Genomic DNA, 25,869 nt, shown 5'->3' with positions numbered 1-25,869 from the left:
GATGAACTGCTTTTCTTCCCTCCTATACCTTGTAAAGTGATTTGTTTGTGTGTTACGCCAGTATTATCGAACTACAGTCGTGGGAGGGGGAGCAATCTGTGTTTCCGGTTCTCTAAAGTTATAGCCAGGTTAATATTAAAAATGTTAGTAAAAATAAAGTGATGTCCCTGTATTAGAGCATCTTAACGTTTTGAATTTGAGATCGCAAGGAATGAATCAATTAATTTGTGTCGACAGATATTGTTAAAAGCTTTTATTGTGGATGTCACAGATCTCACAGCACAATTTTTTATAATTGCAACGCCTTAAGTCACTGAACTTCTGCTCAACAGTATAAAATATTGCAATGTTTTAAAAAATATCTGGAAAGAGTTCCATAGACGATTTAAAGATACTGACCTGCTCCAGCCAAAGTTAGATTTGTTTTGTGAACCTTACTCATCAAACCCAGAAAGTATACCAACACAATTACAATTGAATACCTGAATTTTGACAAACATTCAAAGTCCAAAATTTACCTAATTCGTATTTTTACCTAACAAGTTGTACGATGAAAGAGTAATGGAATGGAGAAAAATTCTCTCCGGCGCCGGGATTTGAACCCGGGTTTTCAGCTCTACGTGCTGACGCTTTATCCACTAAGCCACACCGGATTCCACCCCGGCGTCGGAAGAATCGTCTCAGTCTTAAGTTCCAACTCTTGGGTTCCCTCTAGTGGCCGCCCTCTGCACTACGTCATAGATATCTATGAACCTAGGACCGAAGTCCACATATGTGCTGAGGTGCACTCATAGTGAGTGACTAGTTGGCCGGGATCCGACGGAATAAGCGCCGTCTTAAATCACGAAGTGATTTACGCATATCATATATATTATTATAATGTACCGAAGTACATATGATATTTTCATGCAGATATTCTGAGTCATTATACGATGAAAGAGTAATGGAACGGAGAAAAATTCTCTCCGGCTTAGTGGATAAAGCGTCAGCAAGTAGAGCTGAAAACCCGGGTTCAAATCCCGGCGCCGGAGAGAATTTTTCTTCGTTCCATTACTCTTTCATCGTATAATGACGCAGAATATCTGCATGAAAATATCATATGTACTTCGGTACATTATAATAATATATCTAACAAGTTGTGTTTTACATTGGCTGTCACTCTGTAAAAAAGGATATTCCAAGTCCGACTATAAGCCTGTGTTTTTGGATCATACAAATTTTTATTTCAATACTCTCAATGCAAGCTTATATAGTTTCTTTGCGGTCCTGAAAAATTGACTTCAATGGACTTGGAATTAAATTCAGGTCTTCCATTAGAAATTATTTTGCTTCAGGAAACAACATTTCACCGGACATAAGAAGGCTGGTGTCGGGAAAAATCAGAAAAAGCACTTCTGAATTACGCCAGAAATCAGAAATTTAAATTTGTTTCTAGAAGTGTGCTGATGCCCATGTAAGTAGTTAATGTAACAGTTAATAATAATTAGGCTAATTATAAGTTTCATTATGTAAAACTGCTTAAGTTAAAGCGAAGCTATGTTTATTATTTGTTATATCCTACTATTTTGTAATTAATTGCATTTATTAGAGAGGTACATGCTACAAAACATGCTTTTATTTCTTGATTTCTTGTGTGAGCGTAACACATTATCTATTACTGAAGAGCAGTTTAATTCATCTTGCAGTGGTAGGCCAATAGAGTTCATTTTGCTCACCCCTTCTTTTTCACCGCTACCGTCTGCAGAATAAATTCATTGGAATCCGTGAGCGCTTGGGAGCACGTAGAGTATTTCACGTGCTATGACCTTGACATTCGTGGTTTAAACTGTGGCAATGCACAGAGAACTCAGTACAGTATTTGAAACCAAACCAGCTACGGTTATTTTTTTTCGCAGTTCTTTCGCTCAAACCAAGAAATCAAAACAATTTGAGGAATGGTACAGTCTTAGAAAAAAGTTTTGTCGCACAGATACTTTAGAAGTCCCAGAAAGGAGGCAGTGCGCATGATCAGGCATAAAACGAAACAAAACTAATTTTATTACCTCCAAGTCCTTCTCTTGTGACCAAGGTCGCACGTCCTCTGAGCATGCGCACTGCCTACTTTCTGGAACTCACAAAGTATATCTACGACAAAACTTTTTTCTAAGACTGTACACTCTTAGACAAAAAAATGACCGGGCTCCAGATTCTATGTCCGATTCGGAAGACTTCGGGTGCATTCGTCAGAGCATGATACACACGCGGACGAATTTCTTCTGTCGTAAATGTTTCCAACACTCCACTGCCACCACTATATGATGATTATACAGGGACATCATTTTATTTTTACTTGCATTTTTATTGTACCTGCATTTCTGAATGTACTTCACTCTCACCCCTTCACTAATGTCCTTGCTCCTGTCAGACACACAAACTTACGGCCGCTGTTGCATTCGAAGTCTTCACGCAGTGAAGTAAACACTGCAGTGTATAGTGTGTTTCATAAATATGATTGCGTTTTCTATAGAAGAAAGAACCTATATTAATAATATCATACTAAAAAATTATATTCAAGAAACGATAAATTCAATTTCAGAGAATATGCTTCGAAATGTTTTTAATAATATGCGTACTGAATTGAAGCCTGCATTGTAATGAACGGCAACCATTTTCAGCAACTTGTTTAAAAATTCAGATTAGCTTTTTTTTGAATTGAGGTGGCTAGAAGCAAAGGAATGCTATTGATATTTGTAATAACATGAGTTAAGTGCATCCAGTGTAAGCTAAAGTATCTAAAATTTTAGTGGCAAAGGGATATTTTAATCGCATCACACATTAAAATTTAAATACAAATTTCACCGATTTTACGAAAGCTTAAATATTTAAACCCCATATTCTCAAAAGTAACTTAAGTGCACTTACAGCCCTTTACTTATGACCCCCTCAATTTAAGTGCACTCTCTATATTCTATGTTAACACCAATAATTAATATGCTAAATAAAGTAGATATTACATAACGAACATAGCCGCCTGAAAAGTTGAGTTTTTTGAAAAAAAAAAAATGTTACTACTCTACTGTATTTTCATAAATTCCGTGAAACTGGTGATCAAACTGAAAATCGTAATATCGTATTTCCCTACAACATAAATGGTTACACTACTTTTCTCTCCTCCTATACCTAGTAAAATGATTTGTTTACATATTGCACTAGTAACATCAAACTCCTGTAATGGAAGGGGGCAACAGTGTTTCCGAGTATAGCCAGGTTAATTGTTAAAAATGTTGGTAAAAATAAAGTGATGTCCCTGTATAACATGCTACTTAAAGAGTCATGTCTCTCTCGCATGGCGTAGTCGGTAGCATTGTGTTCTTTTATCCGAAAGGTTTCCAGTTCGAATCTCACTCCATGCTTTGTTTTTTCATTCTAATTTTTTACTTCTTGTATACTGATAATAACCAATATTGTGAAATATTTAACAGAAAGTTAATATTTACAAAGGGCAAGTTAGATACTAATAGCAATCCTTTCCCTTGTATCTTGTATTTGAAGAGACTAAACGAAATCTTCTCGGATAGAAATAAACAAAAATAAACCTTAAGTAAAAGAAATCCTTCTCGGATAGGAATAAACAAGCATCATCCTTTTTTTTTGTATTAAACAAAATAAAGATGTACATCTCGGAGACCAATAAACAGAAATCAAAATAGACAAATAATTCAATACCGTGTATGTAATCCCTCCGCATCTATAACCGCCTGCATGCTACGGGGTACACGACCTTGAATCGCTCTACACAAGAAGCTAGACTGTTACTATGAAGCTATTACAAAGCAGATATGTAACGGCATTATTTACGAGTGTAGCCAATATCTGGAACACATTGGCTTTGTCTTTAACATTATTCATCTCGTTTTTGCAATACTGTTAATATTATGATGATTATTATTATTATTATTATTATTATTATTATTATTATTATTATTATTATTATTGTATTTGTAATACTATGAATATTATTATTATTCTGGTTGTTGCATTATTATTATTATTTTTATTTTTATTATAGCTACTACTACTATTACTACTAATACAAATTATAGTAACTGATCAATACTCCTTATGGAGAAGGGAGAAGATCCAAGAACTGAGCATCTATTTTAATTCAAAGGTAATTAGGAAGAAGTCTCCGATATTACTCAATGTTTTTGTTTAATTTTTTAACTAATCCAAACTCCTGTGCACGTTAATAAATGTATCATTTGGTTCTAGCTAGAGAAAAAATAAAACGAAACAAATACATATACTTATACGAAGGTGGATACGAACCCGGGTCTTCTGTGTGTGAAGTCAGAGTTTTACCACGGAGCTATGACACACACACAGTTCAAAACGTTGTTTGCTGCTATAAGAGTATGTTCTTGGATCTCGCTGGTTTCGTCCTTACTACTCTGATTTTAGTCTTGTGTATCAGGCGCACAGCCGAACGGAACTTAGACAAATTTACGCTTCAAGAGTCCGGTCATTTTTTTTTTTTGTCTAAGAGTGTACATGTGGTAAATATCACATCGTTGTTGTGTTCTTGACATTTAACTCCAATTACTACGCGCTATGGATCAAAAGTAAATGTGATGCTATTTGACTTCTCGGTATTGCCTCTAATATTAATCATCGTACCAAGACGCTTCCTATCTCTAATTTCATCGCAACAATATCCTCTATCACACTCCGGTCTTCGAAGACGGCATTTAGTAGTCACCACAGTCTAGTGCAGGCATGCACTAGGTTTGCGCTCTCCGAGCCGGCTCACAGCTCATGAGCGGAATGCAGATATTGGCTGCGCTCTGTATAAGGGTGGACTGGAAGAAGGGGTGATGTCGTACAAATTGTACACAAGGTGTTCATTAAATAAATTCCCGTTCAGTGTTTGCAAAACTATCTTGGACGATTATTAATTAATAAAGAAATATTTATTTTACGGAAATAATAGAAACTCTATAGCTACTTAAATATACAATATCAGTTTGTTATATTTTTATGCTCGACCATGCCGAAATGTAGTAATTATACACCTGGTAGCAGTCCTTTAATGCATGTCATTAAAGTACACCTACTCATTAAAGTACAGGTGTTTTCAGCCAATGACAACTCAGCTTACAGGTGTTCAGCCAATGACAAGTCAGCTTTGTACCGTCATAAAACCGCAAGTATCGATTATTCTCGGATATGCAATCGAAAGACAATTAGCGAAAAGTCACGGAGGCTGGAAATCCAATACTGTCGCAGAAGGTTATGTTCTGTTACTATAATAATTAGCGTTAATTGTAAATAATATTCAAATAAATTCAATTTGTCATCTCGTTTTTCAATGTCGAATTCAATAATCAAGTTTATACCAAGTTTAAAGGGATTACCTCAAGGTCAATGACATTATTGTTCCTCGGAAAAAATCAATACTTTCGCGTCTGCGCACATCTCACAATTCACGACCTAGAACAAGGTCACTTCCGATCTTGTCAGATACAAATAAAATGTATACATCTGAATAATTTCAAGTTAGAAATATGGTCAAGCATAAAAAGTCGTATGAAACTCGCCTATAATGGTAATTAAGAAGCTCGTATGAAAATTATGAAACGAGCGCAAGCGAGTTTCATAAACATCCATACTCGCTTCTTAATTACTATCATTATAGACTCGTTGCATAATGTACTATTATTTAACAGTATATCAAAACGAGGTTTTATGCTGTTGGCAGCTGAAAGGAACAGTAGGCCTACTGATTAGTTACAGATGTTCAATGCCTGCCTTTATTAAAATTGATTATAGAAAACAGTTGCTCACAAATATAAATGTTGAGCCAAACATAGCAATCATTTTCACAGCCAGCCTGTGTAGTCGTGGATATTATTGCTAAGGTTTAGTCTTGTAAAACTCAACCACACTAGTAGTATTATTCAAACGGTCTTTAGTCCTTAGGCTACATTGAAGGTCAAGCTGTAAATCGTTAAATGTTAAATGTTATGTTTTGTTTAACGACGCTCGCAACTGCCGATGTTATATCAGCAGAATGTTGAGCCTGTCGCATTTAAGCACACTTAAATGTTATGTATGACACTGTTTCAACTGGTGTTGAAGGAATTTATTATGATAACTTTAAACTTCTTTCCATTTAAGACAAGATCTTGGAACGTAGAATTAAATTCATTTTGAATTTCAATTAATATTTGAACATAATCGTTTAACATGGCTTCATCACGAGCAGTTTCTATCATTCGAAAGTGAGCCATATTAAGATAAAGATAAAGATAGCCTATTGTGTCCCATGAAGGGCAAAGGCTTCCTTAAACAAGGGAAAGCTCTATTTGTCTAAAGTCATATTACCTTCCCGAAACTGACTTACGAAAAGTGTAAGTTCACGACAGAAATCCCGTAATTTATTCAACACATCAACAATGAGCTGGCCTTTTCCCTGAAGAGAGATATTTATAAATTGTTGAAGATTAATACATTCTAACGCACCCTACCTCATGTAATAATGCAAACTTTCAACTCCTGAACCTTTCTATTGCGATCTTCACCAACAAAACCATCGTATCTCTATGCGTGGACTAGTAATGACGCATTGTATTATATTTTCCTCTTTCTTTCAAACTTTTGTGGCAGATAAGTATTGACTTCAGCTGCTGTGAAACAATAAGCATTCACCTATGCAATATTGAAAGAATTTGCCTGATGATCACTTTTCCGTCTTTTAGATTCCCCCATTATGTAGCCGTAAATAGGCAAAGTAAAATAGCTACTGATAATATACACTACAATGTGGCTTTCGTAAAGGAAGATCTACGACTGATCAGATTTTTTCCTTACGTATGATTTTAGAGAAATTTTATGAATTTAACTTACCGTTACACCAGTTGTATATTGATTTTAAACAAGCATTTCATACAATAAATAGGAATTATATATTTGATGCAAAGGCAGAATTTGGAATCCCTAGAAAGTTAATTGCCTTAACCAAGATGACCTTAATGAATACACAAAATAAAGTTACAATACAGAATAAATTATCAGAAAAGTTCATAACTCATAATGGAATTAGACAGGGTGACTCCTTATCAACACTCTTATTTAATATTGGTCTAGAGCGAGTTATTAGAAAGATTGCCATTAATCCAGGGGGAACCATATTTAATAGAATGTTTCAATACTTTGCTTTTGCTGATGATGTAGCTGTATTTGCACGGAATGTGTCATCCTTAGATGATGTCCTCAAACAGATACATAATGAGACAAATGCTTCAAATTTAAATATTAACAGAACAAAGACAAAGTATATGAATAACATAACCACAAGAGACAATACTGTAAAAACCGTTGTCTTAAATGAGGTTGCTTTTGAGAAAGTGTCAAGGTTCCGATATCTCGGCTCGATAGTCACCGAGGATAACAACATATTAACTGAGATCAAGGATAAAATAGCCATTGGCAATCGACGCCTCAGAGCATTAGATAAAATTATAAGAACCAGATATATCTAAAAAAAAAAAAAAGAAGGTGAGGATTTATAAAACAATTATTAAACCTACGGTGACTTTTGGAAGCGAAACCTGGACTCTACCTGAACGAGCAATAACCATCTTAAATACGTGGGAAAGGAAAATTTTAAGAAAAATTTATGGCCCTATTTATGATAAGGGAGAGTGGAGAATTAGGATCAATTCTGAACTACAAAAACTATATAAAGATCCAAGTATTGTCACTGATATAAAAATTAGACGACTGGAGTGGCTGGGCCACATTATCAGAATGGACAATAATAATATTCCTAAAAGATTACTAGATGCCACGCTAAGTGGTAAAAGAAGAGCAGGAAGACCTAAACTACGATGGTTGACGTTCAGGATGATCTAGTTAAAGCAGGAATTAAGAGATGGAGACGAAGAGCCCTAGAGAGGGAAGATTGGGCGGCAATTCTTAAGGAGGTCAAGGCTAAACTAAAAGGGCTGTATGACCACAGATGATGATGATGAATATACACTACACCAGATAGCTGCGTGGACTATCCTCTACCTATAGCAGGCATACGTCATTCCGACGTAACTTTGCGGCGAGCTGTCTGGACAGCTCTCCCGCTCCGAAGGAGCGGCCGCGCTCGATGAGCGCCGTTTGTGCAGGCCTGGTCTAGTGTATACAGTCACGAAGCTTGAGTTGTTGAGGGTAATAGAAACAATAGACTGTGCCGGTACTATTTCGCATTGTCTGTGATGAGGCGATAGTAGCGATCCTAGTGGTTAGAAACTATCTATGGATGCATATTCCCTACGTATTGAGCTTCGTGACTATGTATAGCTGGCGTCAGCATTTTTGGCGTGTGTCCTAGAGTATAGTGCCCAGTTTGTGAGCATGTTGCTAGTGCAGCTGAGAATGGTACCACTTCCTATACACGTCACATCAGTCATTTTCCAAACACAGTTGTCAAATTAACTACGGTAAAGGTAAGACACTAGCATTTAACGTTCCCATTACTTATTTCACACGCCAAAAACGGTGACGCGGACTGTACTAGACCAGCGATGGGGGTTTGAGTGCATTTGCCCTCCGTGCGCAAGGGGTATTCCAAGTGCAAGCGCTGTGCAGCGCGCTATATTGTGCCAGCAACTATAACAGATCTTACACAGCTTTTAAATGAGCTAAATTTAGGACTTCAGGGAAAAGAAATTCTTAATACACAATTTACTGATAGAATTGCAGCTTTTAAGGAGAAATTGCTGTTATGGATACGTCAAATGCAAAAGGACGAAATATATCATTTCCCATACTTATCTAAGCGCATAGAATTCTGAACAACGAAAATTTCGAAATGTACGCATGTATTCTATCTGGTCTATTAGAGGAATTTACATCAAGGTTACACGATTTAGATTGCCTGAAAATGGATTTGCGTATTTTTGCTACATGTTCCGATTCCAACTGATTATTGATAACGTCCCCCCTTCATTATAGTGTGAATTGATTGACCTGCGATGTGATCGAGAGATGCGAGCGAAATATGATTCAAGGCCGAGTCTTATGCAGTTTTATGACGGATTCCCAAGAGGACGCTTTCCCAATCTGCATAAGCTGTGCGAGAAAGTTTTGTGTTTATTTGGTTCCACTTATAGATGTGAAAAGTTATTTTCTATTACGAAAATAAACAAATCTCAAACAAGAAATGATGGGCTTTTAACGGCAGTTCTTCGCATAGCTTGTGCTAATACAGTTTCTCCAAATCTTGAGAAATTGAGTAATATGAATTAATGTGCAACAGACATGTTTTGTTTTGTGTTTAAGGAAGTGTTTCATTACTTTGTGTTATTATTTAGTTTGGTAGAATAACATTTTCTTTTGAAGCATACAGTACGTACCGTAACTTGAATAAACCGGTTTTCGTGCACTCTAGAAGCACACTTCTCTCGTAGTACACCGTGCAAGCACAAAGTGCATAATTCTGCCCAACCCTGTACTAGACTGTGGTATTCACCCTGTACAATCACTAATCACTACGAATCATGAACACTATGACCATCAACTACGGATCTTAATCACTACTATTTACTACAACCGTCACTATCACAAATAATCGTTATAGCCATTATTAGCCCGAAGAAACTACCACGGTAAATTTTCACAATAGTTTTACCAAAGAAAGGCGGATAGCAAAGACCCACCATCAATTACACTACGGGGCAGCATGGGAGATATTGTTTTGGGTGGGGTAGTGATATTCTTATACAACTGTGACTATATGCAACGCACATTAAAAGCCTAACCTAACCTAACCCAACCTGCGACTGATTCGATCTTGCGAAAACTCGTCTTTTCTCTGATCGGTATGAAAACGTAAGGAAAAGAGATGTATGCGCTGTTCTTTCTTGCCACCTACACTTTCCACCTCGACTGAGTGAACCAGTGCGAAATTGGTGTCGGCCAATACAACAATCACCAAAACCACTACTACCACCACCAAACATTACCAAAATCAACACCACCAACCACCACCACCAAACACAAACATCACAATAGTCAAAAATATTCACTACCATCAAAACCATAAACTTTAAAACCACCAACACCAACCACTACCGACTCCACCACCTACAACTTCAGACACCACCACCAGCACCACTACCACCAACTACTTCAAACACCACTACTGAAACAAACACAACCACTACCAACATAAACACCGCCAGAAACCACCAACCTCTACAAACTCTGACATCACCATCACCAAAATTCACAAAACCACCACCATCAATCATTTCCAAACCATCAAATATTATCAACGCCGCTACCACTACTACCGACACCAAATCCATCACTTACTTACTTACTGGCTTTTAAGGAACCCCGGAGGTTCATTGCCGCCCTCACATAAGCCCGCCATTGGTCCCTATCCTGAGCAAGATTAATCCAGTCTCTACCATCATATCCCACCTCCCTCAAATCCATTTTAATATTATCTTCCCACCTACGTCTCGGCCTCCCCAAAGGTCTTTTTCCTTCTGGCCTCCCAACTAACACTCTATATGCATTTCTGGATTCGCCCATACGTGCTACATGTCCTGCCCATCAAATCCATCACTACCACCACTAATACCACCAATCACTACCATCGCCATCACCACCAATCACTATTAACATTACCACCACCATCCAGTCGGCCTGAGTTAGCGCTGCCGGTATAGCGCTGTCCTGTGCCCGAGGTTGCGGGTTCGATCCCTACCCAGGTCGATGGCATTTAAGTATGCTTAAATGCGACAGGCTCAAGTCAGTAGATTTACTGGCATGTGAAAGAACTCCTGCGGTACAAAATTCCGGCACACCAGCGACGCTGATATAACCCAAGCAGTTGCGAGCGTCGTTAAATAAACCATAATTTAAATTTCAACACAATCCACTCCCAATACTACCAAAATTACTAGCCCACCACGAACCAGTACCGACACCAGCACCACCACCACCACAATTAGCACCATAAACCACCATCAAAACCACTACTAATATCCAACTGCCAACACCACGAACAATTGCTATCAACGCCACCACCAACCACTACCAAAACTAACAACTACCAACAACCTTTATCAACACCTACCACTATCAATATCAATACAAACTTCCACCTACATATGAATAAAGAAATAGCCATAAGAAAACTCACGAATAATAATAATAATAATAATAATAATAATAATAATAATCTATACTAATAATAAATCTGAAGCCAAAATGTTTCTGGTAATTTTCGATTTTCCAAAAATAATTGGTGTTAACATGTATAATTAACCATCCTGAAACCGAAAATCGCTTTTTTGAAATTTTTGTTTGTATGTCTGTCTGTCTGTCTGTCTGTCTGTCGATGTTTGTTACCTTTTCACGCGATAATGGCTGAACCGATTTATATGAAAATTGGAATATAAATTAAATTCGTTGTAACTTAGATTTTAGGCTATATGGCATTCAAAATACTTCATTTAAAAGGGGGGGGGGTTATAAGGAGGCCTGAATTAAATAAATCGAAATATCTCGCTTATTATTGATTTTCATGAAACATATTACATAACAAAAGTTTCTTTAAACATAATTTCCGATAAGTTTTATTCTATACAAAATTTTGATAGGACTGATATTTAATGAGATAAAAGAGTTTTAAAATTACAATAACAACGCCATCTAAGGCGCTGTACTGAAATAAAAACAAATGACTATAAGGGGCCTTGGACAACAACAATCGAAAGCTATTAAACATAGCCTAAGAGAATGTTTCTGTGTTTGTATGAAGTAATATTGGAAGCTAATTAATTGTTTAATTATTATTTCACCATTGGAAAGTGTAGTTTCTCTAGATGGACATAATTCTACAATGTTAGTACAGTAACTTCTGAAACATATAGCAAGTAATATAAAGTATACACATTAAAACTAAATGATATGTCAATCTTCATTAAACTATGGTTGCATGTAATAACAATTAAAAAACGTGTTAAAGGAATTGTCATTGCACCAAATGAGTGGTCTCTGGACCAAAATGACCGCATTTTAATTATTTAAATACAATTTAAATTAAGTAACATTAACTAATTTATCCTTCTATCAAACACGAATGTTCCCTGGATCAAACGTCCTATTTTAATTATGTAACTTCTTTATATTTATTTCTAACAGGTGCAGCAGAGAGCATTGGTACTAATAATAATAATAATAATAATAATAATAATAATAATAATAATAATAATAATAATAATAATAATATAAAATTAGAAAGACAAATAGGTCTATATCTTTTTTTGGTAAAAAAATAGAATGGAAAAAATAAATGAAATAGCTAGAATTGAATGAATTGTAACAACATATTAAAATGAGTTGAGTTTTGCACAAAACTAGCCGCAAGTGCAAGATAAAACATAATTATATTAAATAAGTTAGTTAAGTTTAGAAATTATATTGAAAATTGTATATATAGATGTAAATTATAAAGTAAGTAATGTAAGGCTTCAATTATTATATGTATGTATATATTTTTTTCTTTTTTGTCTGTGACTACAATAAATATATCATATCACTACCAACTTCCAACTACACCATCACCAATCCTCACCAACACCAAACACCAGCACTAACCACTACCAACACTACCATCACTGACAACACCAGTACCAACCACTACCAACACTACCATCACCAGCACCAGCACCAACCACTATCAACACTACCATCACCGCCAACACCAGCACCTACCACTATCAACACTACCATCACCGCGAACACAACCACCAACCATTACCAATACCACTACTAACCACTACCAACACCAACTGCTATACTGCCAACATCATCACCACCACCACTAACCAGTGCCAACACCACCCTATCATCATTAACCACTACGAATATAACAATCACCACTACCAGAACCAACTACTACTAACACTACCTCCTTCACTATCAACACCAACTAATACTACTACTAACATCACTACCACTAACCGCTACCAATACCAGAACCACCATTTCAACCACTTCCAACACCACCAGTACTATAACGTCACGACTGTAATAATTCATGGGACTAGTTCCTAAAATTATTATATTTTCATGTGGAATGATAAAAGGTAAGCCTAGGTGGTGAATCGCTATCAATTTGTTTTGAGATTGTTGCGCAGTTTTCTCTCGTTTTCAGATTTTAATAAAATAAACTAAACTAAAATATGCTGCCAATATGATTGTCCGATAACAGAAACCTAATGCGAAATATAATTTTAGTCTCTGTAGAGCTGAGAATTTCAGCGCTTTTAAAATGTGAACCGAAGATTGTATTACAATAATTTTTATTCCAATAAAATTACGGTAATTCTGGAAGATAGCCACTCCAAGATTTTCGAACTTAGTTTTCACAAACGAAGATTCTATGTTCCATTTTCGAAGGGTAAAAAAAAAAATTGGGAACACAATTTCGACTGTAACCTAACATAACCTGTCACAACCTAACCTAACCTTAACTAACCCAAGCTAAACTAAGTTAACCTGGTAATGTTATGTTAGCTTAGGTTAGTTTCATTTTGGAGATGCCGATAAGCTTAATGTTTTACAATGTCAATTTTTTATTTTCCACCTTTGCTTATCCAAATACATTAAGATAAGCAAAGGTGGAAAATAAAAAATTGACATTGTATAGCTTAGGTTAGGTTAGTTTTGCTTGGGTTCGTTGGGGGGGGGGTTCTATAGTATGCGACATTAAAAGTTTCTTGTCTAATTTTCAGTCGGAAGGTAATTTGGAATGTGAAGAATTCGTGTAGGACGCCAATTGACTTGAAAACATTTATAAAATAGGTAAAAATCGGAAAGAATTGATCGGTGTGGATAACAGAAAAGTGATTATTTAACACGTGAAATAAAGAGACAGCACACTTCAAAATATAACGCGAAACGCTCATTTCGCTTTACTTAGTATCTATGTAAAGATTAATTTTTGGTCCTACAGATAATAACCAACGGTTATTTAGTATATGCAAGGCACACAGAAATTCTAACCTAACATATCACAGATTCGTACATGCAATGCATACCAAAAACACTAACCTAACCTGTCACAGATTCCCGCACCGGACAACTGCGAAAAATTCAAGTTGAAAGTTTCGCTGTTGCGTGCTATAGAAGAGCCCGAATTTTTTCCCTCTCGAAAATAGAGCATAAAATTGTCCTTTGTGGACAAAAAAAAAAAAAAGTTCGAAAATCGTGGAGAAGTCGCCCTCCAGAATGACCAAAAATATTCATACACAATTTCTATTAGATGTATTTTCTGTTTGTAATGAGGGTTCAAATTGATTATAATAGCTGGGGATGTTTAAACAACATGTGAATGATGCCAGTTTTCCTATCGAAGGAACTGTCATGTAGTTGAAACCAGTTTTCCTGTCAGAGAAACTGTCATGACAACTATATTGTTCCGGACATTCACGTAACAATCCTAACAATTCGAAACCTGTCAAAATTCAAAACAAACACCCTCCGAGAGATGTCACTAAGGTGCATACCAATCCACCACCCAAATCTACTTTCATCATTGGGGGCTCCTCACTTCGAAAATGTGTGTACAGTTACCTTTCGATGCAATTTATCTTTAATTGTCTTTTCCCAAATACTGTTTTATGGTATAAACATAAGTTTCCTCTGTCCTGATTACATAGACTACCCCTTCAAATGAATATATTCTTACAAAGCTCTGATTGTCAAATACGCTGTAATGTACTAACGTTACGAATATGGAAGAAATTTTAATTAGACTTTTGTAACTGACCGGTAACCTATGACACCCTTCAGATCATATAAATATAAGGGCCAAAAAGTGTATGTCTATACAATATTGACTTTCTGCGTTTCATTACCAGTTCTGTAAAGACGTACTGTAATTACATTGCCGACCAAAGCCTGTGTTTACTGATGTCAAATTTGTTCGTGTCAACCAAGAAACCTCTCACGATATTTAGCCGCAATGTCACATATCCGACCACAATGTAAGTTTTGTAAACTCATATAGGGGACAATATTCTCGAAAGTGACACCCAAATTAAATCAGTGCAACATTGACCTTTATGTAAAAAAAAAAAATAATAAAAATGTCAATCATTTTGGTGAATGAAGGAAGTTAGTATACTCACTATAAGGTGCTCCTTCCGACTCCCATATTAATGTCCCGCGATGAAAATAAACTCTACATCTCTTCTTCCGAATTAGGAACGTGTTCAAGAGTACAGGATCACACACTTGAGCATCTATTCCAGACATCTCTAGCTCACCAGTTCGAACTGTTTACTGCTCTCGGCACAGTACGGCAAGGGCCATGATATCGACATTGAGAAGCAAATAGTTATACACATTCTCACCAAACATGATGTAAGCGCCACTCACGGACGAGGGAAGTCATCGTGCTACCATCTATCATGTACATTCGGAAACACTTATGATCGATACTTTTCTAACATTATAATGTACAGCACTTGGGAAAGTTAATGTTGTTGAAAATTATGGGCATTTGAAGCAATAGTAGTCGTTATCGGACATTATTGTTATTTACAATACTTAATAATGAGTTGTGAGCTTTTATTTATGCCCGCCGCTTGTCCCTGATCAAGCGCTTTAAAATTCTCCGTAAATGCACGTAATTTATTTCTAATTTTTATAAGCCTGAATGTGCGCAAAAAGTGTAATAAGGCGTTGCTGTGTCAACGTAATATTAAGCCATTTCACTTCCATATGTCAATATCATGTTTACAAAAATATATAACTTTATATCCAAGGACTATAAAATAAATTGAGAAATAAAATAACGAAACGGTGCGGAACTAATGTACGAAGTTTCACATTCTTTTATTCTGCAGTAGAAAATAGTACGAAAATGTAGATACCAAAGACAATTCAGTCTTTCTCGGTATTTAAATGAACTACATTATTTGTATTGATATAGATCATCTACTTCTAGGACACCCATTAGATGATATACGATGTTCACAGCTATCCCGTACGTGGTTTTGGAGTGCAGTTTCATTAGAATCAAACAGTGGAATATTGACAACCGTCTTATTTATTAAATCATTCTTACGTTCACAATAATATGATTCATTTTGACACATTTTGAACGTATGACGCCAAAGAGACAGAAGTTTTATGTTTAGTTAGCGTTGTTTCCCATCACTCCCATGGTGCTCCGTATTACATGGAAAACACGGGGAGAAATAATAACTGCTCCCCAGACATGTGGCGCGAAATGGTTTAGCCAATCACATTCACGGTTCAAGTAGCGTCTCATCCCGGGCCTTGCGCGGTCTTGCTGGCGAGGGAGAAGGCCATTTTGTGAGCTGTAGAGAGGTTGAAGGGATTGAGCGCTAAGTTGTTCAACCAAGTGTTTAAAAATTTTTACCAACTTTTCTTCTTATCAACCCCAAATGGCTGAATTGCAAGCTACGTCAGTTTCTCAAGAAGCCTTGTCAGTCGCCCAGTTGGAGTTAGGAGGAAATCCAAATGCATTAGCACTTCGAAGGCCGTTCGATCCTGTGGCACATGAGTTGGACGCTTCTTTCCGTCTGACACGTTTTGCTGATCTAAAAGGATGAGGGTGTAAAGTCCCTCAGGAGGTTCTTTCTAAACTCCTAGAGGGACTACAGCAAGATGACAACAATGCCCAGGACGAACATGCCCATTTCATGCATATGGCAATTCCGCGAATTGGTAAGTTGTGTTCATTTTAGTTTCGTGCTGCAGTAATTTTAGCTCTGATCTGTCGCCATAATGGCGACCAAAATTTTCTTAACCAATGCATTTGATTTAAGTTTTATCCTAGTAACTATAATTATGTACAGTACAGAGTGCTACATTGATCTGTTTAATGAGGCATAGAATAATTCATTTTATACTAATTCTAATTGGCTCTTTATTTATATAGCATCACTTGAACGAATTCGGATGCCGGTGGTGAAAATATTTGTGCTTGACTGTCGCCGGCTACATAGCATGCAATGTAGGAAGACAGAACCTTCTATTTCTTATTTGAACATTTTTATGCCTTTTATTATACTTCTAAATGAAGTATGTTTCGTTATTAGTTGTAAGGATGACCTTTATTCATTATTGTACATTATGCCGCTCGTGTGTGGTGTTACGTGAAAAGTTTATGCAAGCCATGACCTTGGAATAGCATGTTGACAAATATGTTGCAGTAACATAGTACACTATCGCAATAGAGTACACTGTCGCAATAATATTTAATTGTGACATTTTATAAATATACTAAATGGAAGAAAATTATTTTCTGCTTCATAGATTCAAGATTACAGTATCGGTAATATCTTTGAAGCATTATTTTTGTAAAAACTGTTCACTGAAAATGTGGAAAAATTTGTTGCAGCAACATGGTACACTATTGCAATAGCACTTAATTGTGACATTCTACATATAGGCTACTAAGTGAAAGAAAATTGTCTTCTGGCTTATGATTTCAAGATTACAGTACTGATAATGATTTTGAAATTATTTTGTAAAAACTTTTCACTGAAAATGGAATTTGTGAAACTTCGGTATTTTCCTACACTTCACAATTCCTCGGCTTCGTAGCACTTAAATAACCCCCTCAGCTAACCCACTAACCTTGGTACATACCTCGGCTTAATGTCACTTAGCTACCCCCTCATTTAACCCATCTAATCCTTAAAGAAACTTAAATCAGAAGTCAGTCAGAAGGCCATATCAAAGATTGGCCTACATTAGAAAGTTTTGAATATTTTAGTTGGTAAGAATTCCAGTTATGTGGGGAATAGTAATTGCAAACGCTGACATTTCTGATTAACGAATATTCAAGAACTTTTTATCGATTTAATTGCATGGGGCATAAGTATTTGGTAATTGTGAAGATTACTCCACCTTCGATTTTCGATTTTTTTTCTGAAACCCCTAATTTTTAACCCCCTTTTCAAAAGAATTTCGAAAAAAAGTACCTTATATTTTTCTCAACGATCCCATTTTTCCGTTACGTTAATTGAACATAATTCAGAGGCAGGCAAAATCTGAATATCTGCTGGGAAAGGTGTTTTTAAGACAGAAATTCCAATTATGAAACTATTACCGACTAGACTTACTATCCAACTTCGATGTGTGTGTGTTTGTTTTGTGTGTGTAATGCCTACCCACTTCACTTGCGTGATTCGAGTTCCGCATATTGCGGATAGATGGCAGCACTGTGACCCATTTTCAATTTGTACACCACTTCGATGTTATTTCGTTCTGTTCTTCCTTTTCGCTTTCTTTCATTCTTACTTTCTTTCAAATGAATGTGGGGATAAAGTAGGATCTCTTAATAGATTTTAAAACTTCGATCCATTGTTCAGATTTCTTTAATTGTGCACAGAATGGTGTACGGTAAAATTCATTCATTGTTGTAATTTAAAGTACACGAACAATTTTGCTCATAACTATTTGAAGAAACTCGCAAGATGATTTCAATTTTACTGCTTGCTCCAACGTCACGTTATAATTGTATGTAATAGGTCTCTATAAAATTTAATATGGAAGTATTTTATTATAGATACAGTGCTTTTATTTTACGAGGAAACTTCGCATCATTCTGCAGCTGGCAGACTTCCTGATCTCCAGACCGCTGCGTGGGAAACCAGTTGTACAAAACATTCCTGCAGTTATTTTCTTCTGAGAATTGTACCAGAATTGTGTGTGAGACTTGCTTGTGTATTAAGTAATCAATTGGAAAATGAAGTATACGCTGGGATTTTGCTGTAATCTAGTTTTCTAGTAAAATTAGAGCACTGTATTAGTAGATAGCCTGCTACGAAATTTGTCGGTATTGTTACAGAGTAAAGTATTAAGCATTGGTGGCTAATGCATTGATACTGCTTCACATAACATCTCACAGACAATCAGGCCCTATTTTATAACTGGGCAGACTCGGCAGTTGCCCAGGACGTAAGAGTAAAGATTTTATGGTAGGATTTTGAAATTATTTTTGGTTTTTCATAATATTGCAGTCACGTCAATTTATTGGTCTACTGGTAGTGGTGCTAACTACCGGGTCTCTTATTTTCAACTGCCTGTCCATATCTGCGATTATAAAATACCTACTACAGTTCCAATCATCCCTTAAATCATGATCTCTAATTTTATCTCTCTCTCTCTCTTTTTTTTGGGGGGGGGGCACAGAAGCTTTGGTACGAGGATTCAAGAAATTTCAAATGTTTCAAAGGACTTGTCTGTAAATTATTTCCGGAGACTAGTTGCTCAGATGGGAGCTCAAGATCTTTAGGTCAAGTTTTACAACTTCGAAATTGCTTTCCTTTCTGACTTCTGGGATGATACTTCAGCGAGGATCAATACATGCAGAAACAGTTTACAAGAAAAGATACTTTCGTAGTATCTACCAAGCAACTTTTAACTTTAGAGAGGTTTTTGAACTAAAAAGAAAAGGAAACTGTTTCGCGATAAAGAGCGAGGTATTGGAGGACACCCCAGATGAATAAAATTTAGGATTGGCGTGTTTCTCAAAACAATTGACTCATTGGTACCGGTAGGTAACTTGTTATGGAGAAAAACTGGTAATTTTAGAGATACAACGATGGAAACACTTTGCATATACGAATCTGTGACAGGTTAGGTTTAGTTAGTTTAGACTTTTGTTATGCTTTGCATATTATGATCAATTGCACCTCCACAAAAAAAAAAAATACATTATAAATTCAACGATTTTCACTTCTGAAATCACTGGAAGCATCTCAGCCCTAGTTTCACCTTTTGTTTGTTCTGTCACCTTTGGGTAATTCTTCTCCTCGATTTTCGAACGGTTTCCCCTCCCCTTCAAACGATTTTATGCTCCATTTTCTAAAGGTAATGGAAAAAAATTTCGGAAACACATAATTTCGACTGTAACCTAACATTACCTATCAACCTAACCTAATCTAACCTTAACTAACCCAAGCAAATCTAAGCTAACCTAACCTGATAATGTTATGTTAGCTTAGGTTAGATTTGCTTGGGTTAGTTAGGGTTATTTAAGGTTAGGGGCTCAAGTGCACAATATCGGGGCAGGCGTATGGTAAATGTGTAGATGATGCCAGCTGTTCACATGTACCACTGTTGAACTACTCTTGCATCTTACAGGCATTCTGTTAACCCTGATATTCATATCCATGTTATATATTATGTCAGTTTTTGACGGTTCAGGCATAGTATAGAAGGGTTATGGCGATGGCATATTGGAGGTAGTGGGGGACTTTCCCCTCCCCACTCTTCCCCAGCTGTGTTGTATTTGGAATGGATATAGTCTTAGCAGGTAGAGCATAAAGACACAAGTATATAGATAATGTCATTTTAGTACTCACCTTGTATCTAATTTGCTGTCTTCATTCATACTGTTGAATTGTCAATGTGATGTTTTGAAGTAATGAAACTCTAATAACCTATACGGATATCGTTCGTAAAATTTAAATTGAAATTATTTTCGAATTACATGAATCGATCAGTTTTTATCGACAGTTGAAATTGGTTGGAATACATTATTTAAGGTCGAATTTTTCAACAATGTTGTGGTCTAATGCCTACGACGGGACGCTATTAAACAGGAGGTTTTTGGATCGATTCACAGTGCTTCCAAAATGGTAAGTGTAATAAGTGTGTGTGTGTTTTTTTTTTTTTTAAATATGTAAAAGTGCAGTGTAGGTAGTAGAGAGTAATAGGAAATGAGAAGAAAATGGCTGATTAAAGGGAAGAATTTTTATTCCCTTCACCCTTTACTTCCATAATCCTGTAAGACACTTGAGTTAATGCATAACTGGCATATGTGAAACTCGGATGGCTCTGGTATTGTGCACTTGTTCCCCTTTCGAAAATGGACCATAAAATCGTTTGTGGGGGGGGGGAATCGAAAATCGTGGAGTGGTCATCCAGAATTATCCACTTTCATGGCAAACTAAGGTATTAAAGCTGCGTTGAAATTAGCATGGTGCTGTCCAGAAGACATAAACAGTGGTTTTGTGAAACAGTGCTTTCATTTCAAGAAATATGTCAAGCTAGGGACATTGATAACAATACCAGAACTGTATTCTTATATTAAACATAACTCCAAAGTACTTTCCCTAATTTGGAAGTTGTGTTAAGGACTTTCCTCATTTTATCAGTCACTAATTGCAACACAGAATGAGGGCTTTCCACCCCAATCAGAGTGAAAAATGCTAAAAGATCAGTTCTTGTAGGCAGTAAAATGAATGAACTTGTATTAATGTCCTTTGAGAACGATGTAACACTGAAAGCAAACTTCCCTGATGTCATCGACAGATTTCCTGATGCCAGAGCAAGGGAAAAATTTGAATTAAATTGTTTTGCTAATACTAATTTCTGTAAGTTTTACTTTGCTTTAAAGTGAGATATGTCCAACTAATATATGAGCTGTTCAGAGCAGAAGTGGTGTAAGTCGAAATTGGGTAATGAGGTTTTAAGTAAAAATTCTGTAAAATACAGCGCAAAATAGCAATTAATATGTCCTTCGTGCTATCCACTGACTTCTAATAGTTTAAATAAATTGAATATTAATTGCTGCTTTGCGCTGTATTTTACAGAATGTTTACTTTAAACCTCATTATCCAATTTTGACTTACACCACTTCTGCTCTGAACGGCTCATATGTTCAGTCTTTTATTATTATTATTATTATTATTATTATTATTATTATTATTATTTTAAACATAGATTCTTGTTTGGCGAATTAACACAATTGCTTTTAAATTTGTTTGCTAAAACTTTAAATAATATAAAGGGTAAAGTTAAATATGGAGCGCAAAACTTTACTTTGTCCTGGGTGCCAATGACCTAAACTCAGGAACTGAGACATATTTAATTTCGGTAAGTGCTGTAGATTGGGATTCAGTTTATGTTGCGTACTATTCATTTCCGATGGATACTGTTGTGTGTCAATTGTCTTCAGACAGTTTTCATTATTAATGGTTGTTTTTAGACTTGCAGCCATTAACAATTTTAGTTCGATGATTATACCACAGAACTACGATGGCTCCCTTCTGCATAAAAATAATGTTACTCTGACCACGTAGATTTGTCATCTATAAAATGTTAATGAACAAAATTTACACCTTAAGAGCAAAGGATTTTTCAGAGCGTTTTGATGTCGATTATTTATGTAGATCAAAAAATTAAAAAAAAAAAAATTTGGTTATGAATTTGTGATAGGTATCTACTAGTACAAACTACAGTTTGCGTTGTTCCACTGGATGGAATGTAATGTAATTGGATTATTTTTATTTATTTTACTTAACACTCACTTTGAATCTTTACAACCATATTTTCTCACTTAGTTTTATAGTTTAATTTGTATTTACACCACCCTCGATATATATTGGATAATGTCTGAGAACGAAAGGTGGTGAAATGCATGTTACTTTGCAATGCAGATAATGTTGCCAGAGTCTGCATACAATTGTACATGCGCAAAATTCTTTGCACTGAAGTAGGGTAGTTTAAAGTTTGATGCTAGGGTTGCCATCAGTGCCCAGGCATATTCTTTTATAACAGGAAACATTTTTTTTTCAATTAGATTTTGGAGTATTCTCTTCCATCCTTGCCTTCCAATCACAGAGTGATAGTTGCATTTTATTTTCATTTACCGTTTATAAAAAAGGATTCGTGTCTACTGGGACAAGATAAATTATTCTACTATATGTGAACTTTTTAGAGTGCTATGAGTTTACTTTGGCCATTATGTGTACTATATGGAAATATCTTGCTATTTGTTACACATGCTGCAACGTACATGAATAGATCAGCAAAGTTTAACATCATTATCCGAAAATGATACACATGATATATCTTGCAGATAGTATTTGTTGCAGACGTGCAGAAGAGATGAGAACGCAGTTTTCCTGATGTTGACAGACTAATGGTTAATGCTCTTGAATTCGAAAAACTGTGCAGAAGTACCTGTTCCTCAATCTCCGATCATAACCCAATGGGGAACGTGATTGAACCCATGCATTAATATTATTGTGACAATTTCCAATCAGTAATGGAGTTGATTCAGTCATTTGATTCAAATGATGCTGTAGCAATCAAAATATCTCAAGAACTATTTAATGATGAAGTCATTGAATATCATACGAGATACAGTGAAACCTCTCCTTATGGACACCCCCAAGATACGGACACTCCTCATATATGGACAAATTTTTATGTCCCAACTGAAATAATGTAGAAATAATTATAAATTTAATTCTCGTTTACGGACATTCTCAGACACAGACAACTGTTTCACAGTCCTAAAGCTTGCTTTACCTCCTGAGACTGCGGACAGAACTTTGATTTCAAGACCTAATGTGTTACAAAAGTGGAAAATTTAGCTCCTAGAACTGTACAGAAATTCCTTAACATGAAAGAAGACTAGCCCCTTGTAGCTATAAGCGGGTGGATAAAGAGAGTCATAAAATGTAACCTGTTTGATGAGTCCAAGGTTTCCACGATCGTGAAATTGTATTCGACACATGATGGGGTTAGTAGGATTATTCTTTTGTGCGAGATCGTGCGTATTTGCTTGCTTTCCGCACAAAACCAATATGCGGTAAGTGTGAAATACCACATTCAGTATTCCTAACGTAACACACATAACAATTTCCCTCTTCTTACCGCTTAAGCGCCATATTCATTTTACTGATTTAGGCTTTTAACATATTATTTTTAGAGACGTTTAACATAGTAATAATTATAAATTGGAAACTTGCCACTGCAATTTCACCTAAATTGCACTGTTAATTATTGTTTTTAAATATTTGCAAAAATTAAGTAAACGCTACAACACCACAAAAGTTACTGCATTTCGTGATGCAAGTAACATTAAGGAAGCCGTGAAAAAAATCAACAAGATTCCAGATGCCGATGTTATTACTGCAATTTGTTATATAAATAATAATGTTAAAATATTAATAATAATGTTAAAATATTAAAATGAAAAATAAATCATTACATAACCTTACCATTTGTTTTAAGTTCGCATTTATAGACTGGGGGGAAAAAAAAGACAGACGTATATCACGGCCTGCTGGAATATAGTAAACATAGAAAACATTTTATAGCAACAATGTTGAAGATAGATATTTTAGTTTTTAAAAGTTGCCGTCATTGAACAGAAACCAAGATGGAGATTTCATTGCAACTAATTAGAAATTCCTCTTTCAGGTATGTAATAAGCTATCTTCGCACAAAATAATGTACGATACACGACCGGTATGTTTGTTTTCATGTTCTCGGAAATTAAAAAAGCTCAACTACGTTTCGCTTTTTCAATCTTTTCCTCGAACATGAAAAAATCAACATACCGCTCTTGTAACGCATATTACTATTTACTTCAATCAGTTGTTCTGTTTCGAGAGACATGGCACCTGAACGTAAAGGTTAAGTTGAAAACAATAAATTGCAGTACTGCAGAACTGTAGACCTAGAATAAAATTGCATGACACAGTGCTGTATTTTCCTTTTTCGGTCTTATCTATTGTAGTACAAAATTGCAAAGAATTTACTGCAGTGTACTGTATTTAGAGTTAAACTACAGTAATAGATTTCATTTAAAGCGTGAAGGAATACATAATGCTTATTATAAATTTACTATTAGATTGGGTAGCCTCCTCCCAATAAAGGATACCTCCCAGAAGCGGACAGATTGTTACATCCCTTCAATGTCCGTAACTGAGAGGTTTCACTGTATATTTAGTCGAAATTTGGGTTTTTGCCAGCTGCTGTTGAAGTCTTAAAAATATCTGGCTTTTCAAATAACAGAGAAAAATACTGTTCACAATCTGAATCATGCTACAAATGAAATTTAGAAAAACGTATACATATAACGAAAAAGATGTCATCATAGAGTTCTACGTTTGATTACTTTGAATACAAGTTAGGTATACGTCGATCATACTAATTTTGCTTTGTATGGAGAGCAAGTTGTCAGTCAACAGTATTCATGCTGCAGTTTCTTGTCACATGCTCCAGTACTGTGCTTTTAGGTCTACTTGTGTACCTGTGTATAAGTGGATGTATAACAGGCATAGTTCTCATGTACAAAATATGACTTTGATTAAATAACAATAATAGCGAAATATTTATTTAAAGAGAGCTTATATGCAATGAAAGATGTTTTTTTATTTCATTTATTATATTCCATAGATCTTACATTAGCATTGAAGCTTTAAGATTTGGAACAAGTAAAAATTTTACAACATTGCAATTTTTTGGTGAGATGTAGTGAGATGAGATGAGGCCGAGATTCGTCACAGATTACCTGCCATTTGTCTTATGGTTGGGGAAAACCTCGGAAAAACCCAACCAGGATCAGACCAACTGGGGATGAAGCGAGGTGAGGCCGAGGACTCACCATAGACCACCCGGCATCCGCCCCACAACTGGGGAAAACTCAGTTGACCATGTTTAGACAAAATAAAAAAATTTCAGGAGCCACCACATTTTGCTCACATGCATTGAGAAAGCTATTCGAGCGAATATGAAAATAAATTTACTAAAATTATTAAACAATATGAAAGATCTATGGTATGCAAACATATGCTCTCAGAAATGCTGTGTGCTCTTCACTTAAGCTGTGAAGTGACAGTATTTTGAGATGCGCAACAGATGAAACGGTATTAATCTAAGAAGCATATTCTAATTTCTTCATACAGCCGCTTTTGTTAACATGTATTAATCTTAGTGATAAAAAAAAAGTTGAACTCAAAAAAACAATTCAAGCATCACATAAAAATTTTAGTCACCATTGCAACATACTCCCTGAAATTTGTCTACTCCTGA

At 35.8% G+C, this 25,869-nt stretch overlaps 1 protein-coding gene and 1 pseudogene across 1 annotated transcript in view; one reads left to right on the top strand and one right to left on the bottom strand.

Annotated features, from left to right (window-relative positions):
* Positions 1 to 15,355, bottom strand: part of Cerk (Ceramide kinase) — a 232,528-nt gene extending 217,173 nt beyond the window's left edge. The window contains exon 1 of the mRNA XM_069838298.1: positions 15,183 to 15,355. Coding sequence (XP_069694399.1) covers positions 15,183 to 15,309 — 127 coding nt within the window. The 5' untranslated portion in view covers positions 15,310 to 15,355. The remainder of the gene's footprint in view (positions 1 to 15,182) is intronic.
* Positions 15,356 to 16,345: 990 nt separating this feature from the next.
* LOC138708105 (inactive selenide, water dikinase-like protein) overlaps positions 16,346 to 25,869 on the top strand; it is a 56,371-nt pseudogene continuing 46,847 nt past the window's right edge.

The sequence above is a fragment of the Periplaneta americana genome, chromosome 10, assembly GCF_040183065.1.
Source record: "Periplaneta americana isolate PAMFEO1 chromosome 10, P.americana_PAMFEO1_priV1, whole genome shotgun sequence".
Classification (NCBI taxonomy): domain Eukaryota; kingdom Metazoa; phylum Arthropoda; class Insecta; order Blattodea; family Blattidae; genus Periplaneta; species Periplaneta americana.
This window is presented reverse-complemented; position numbering and strand designations above follow the sequence as displayed.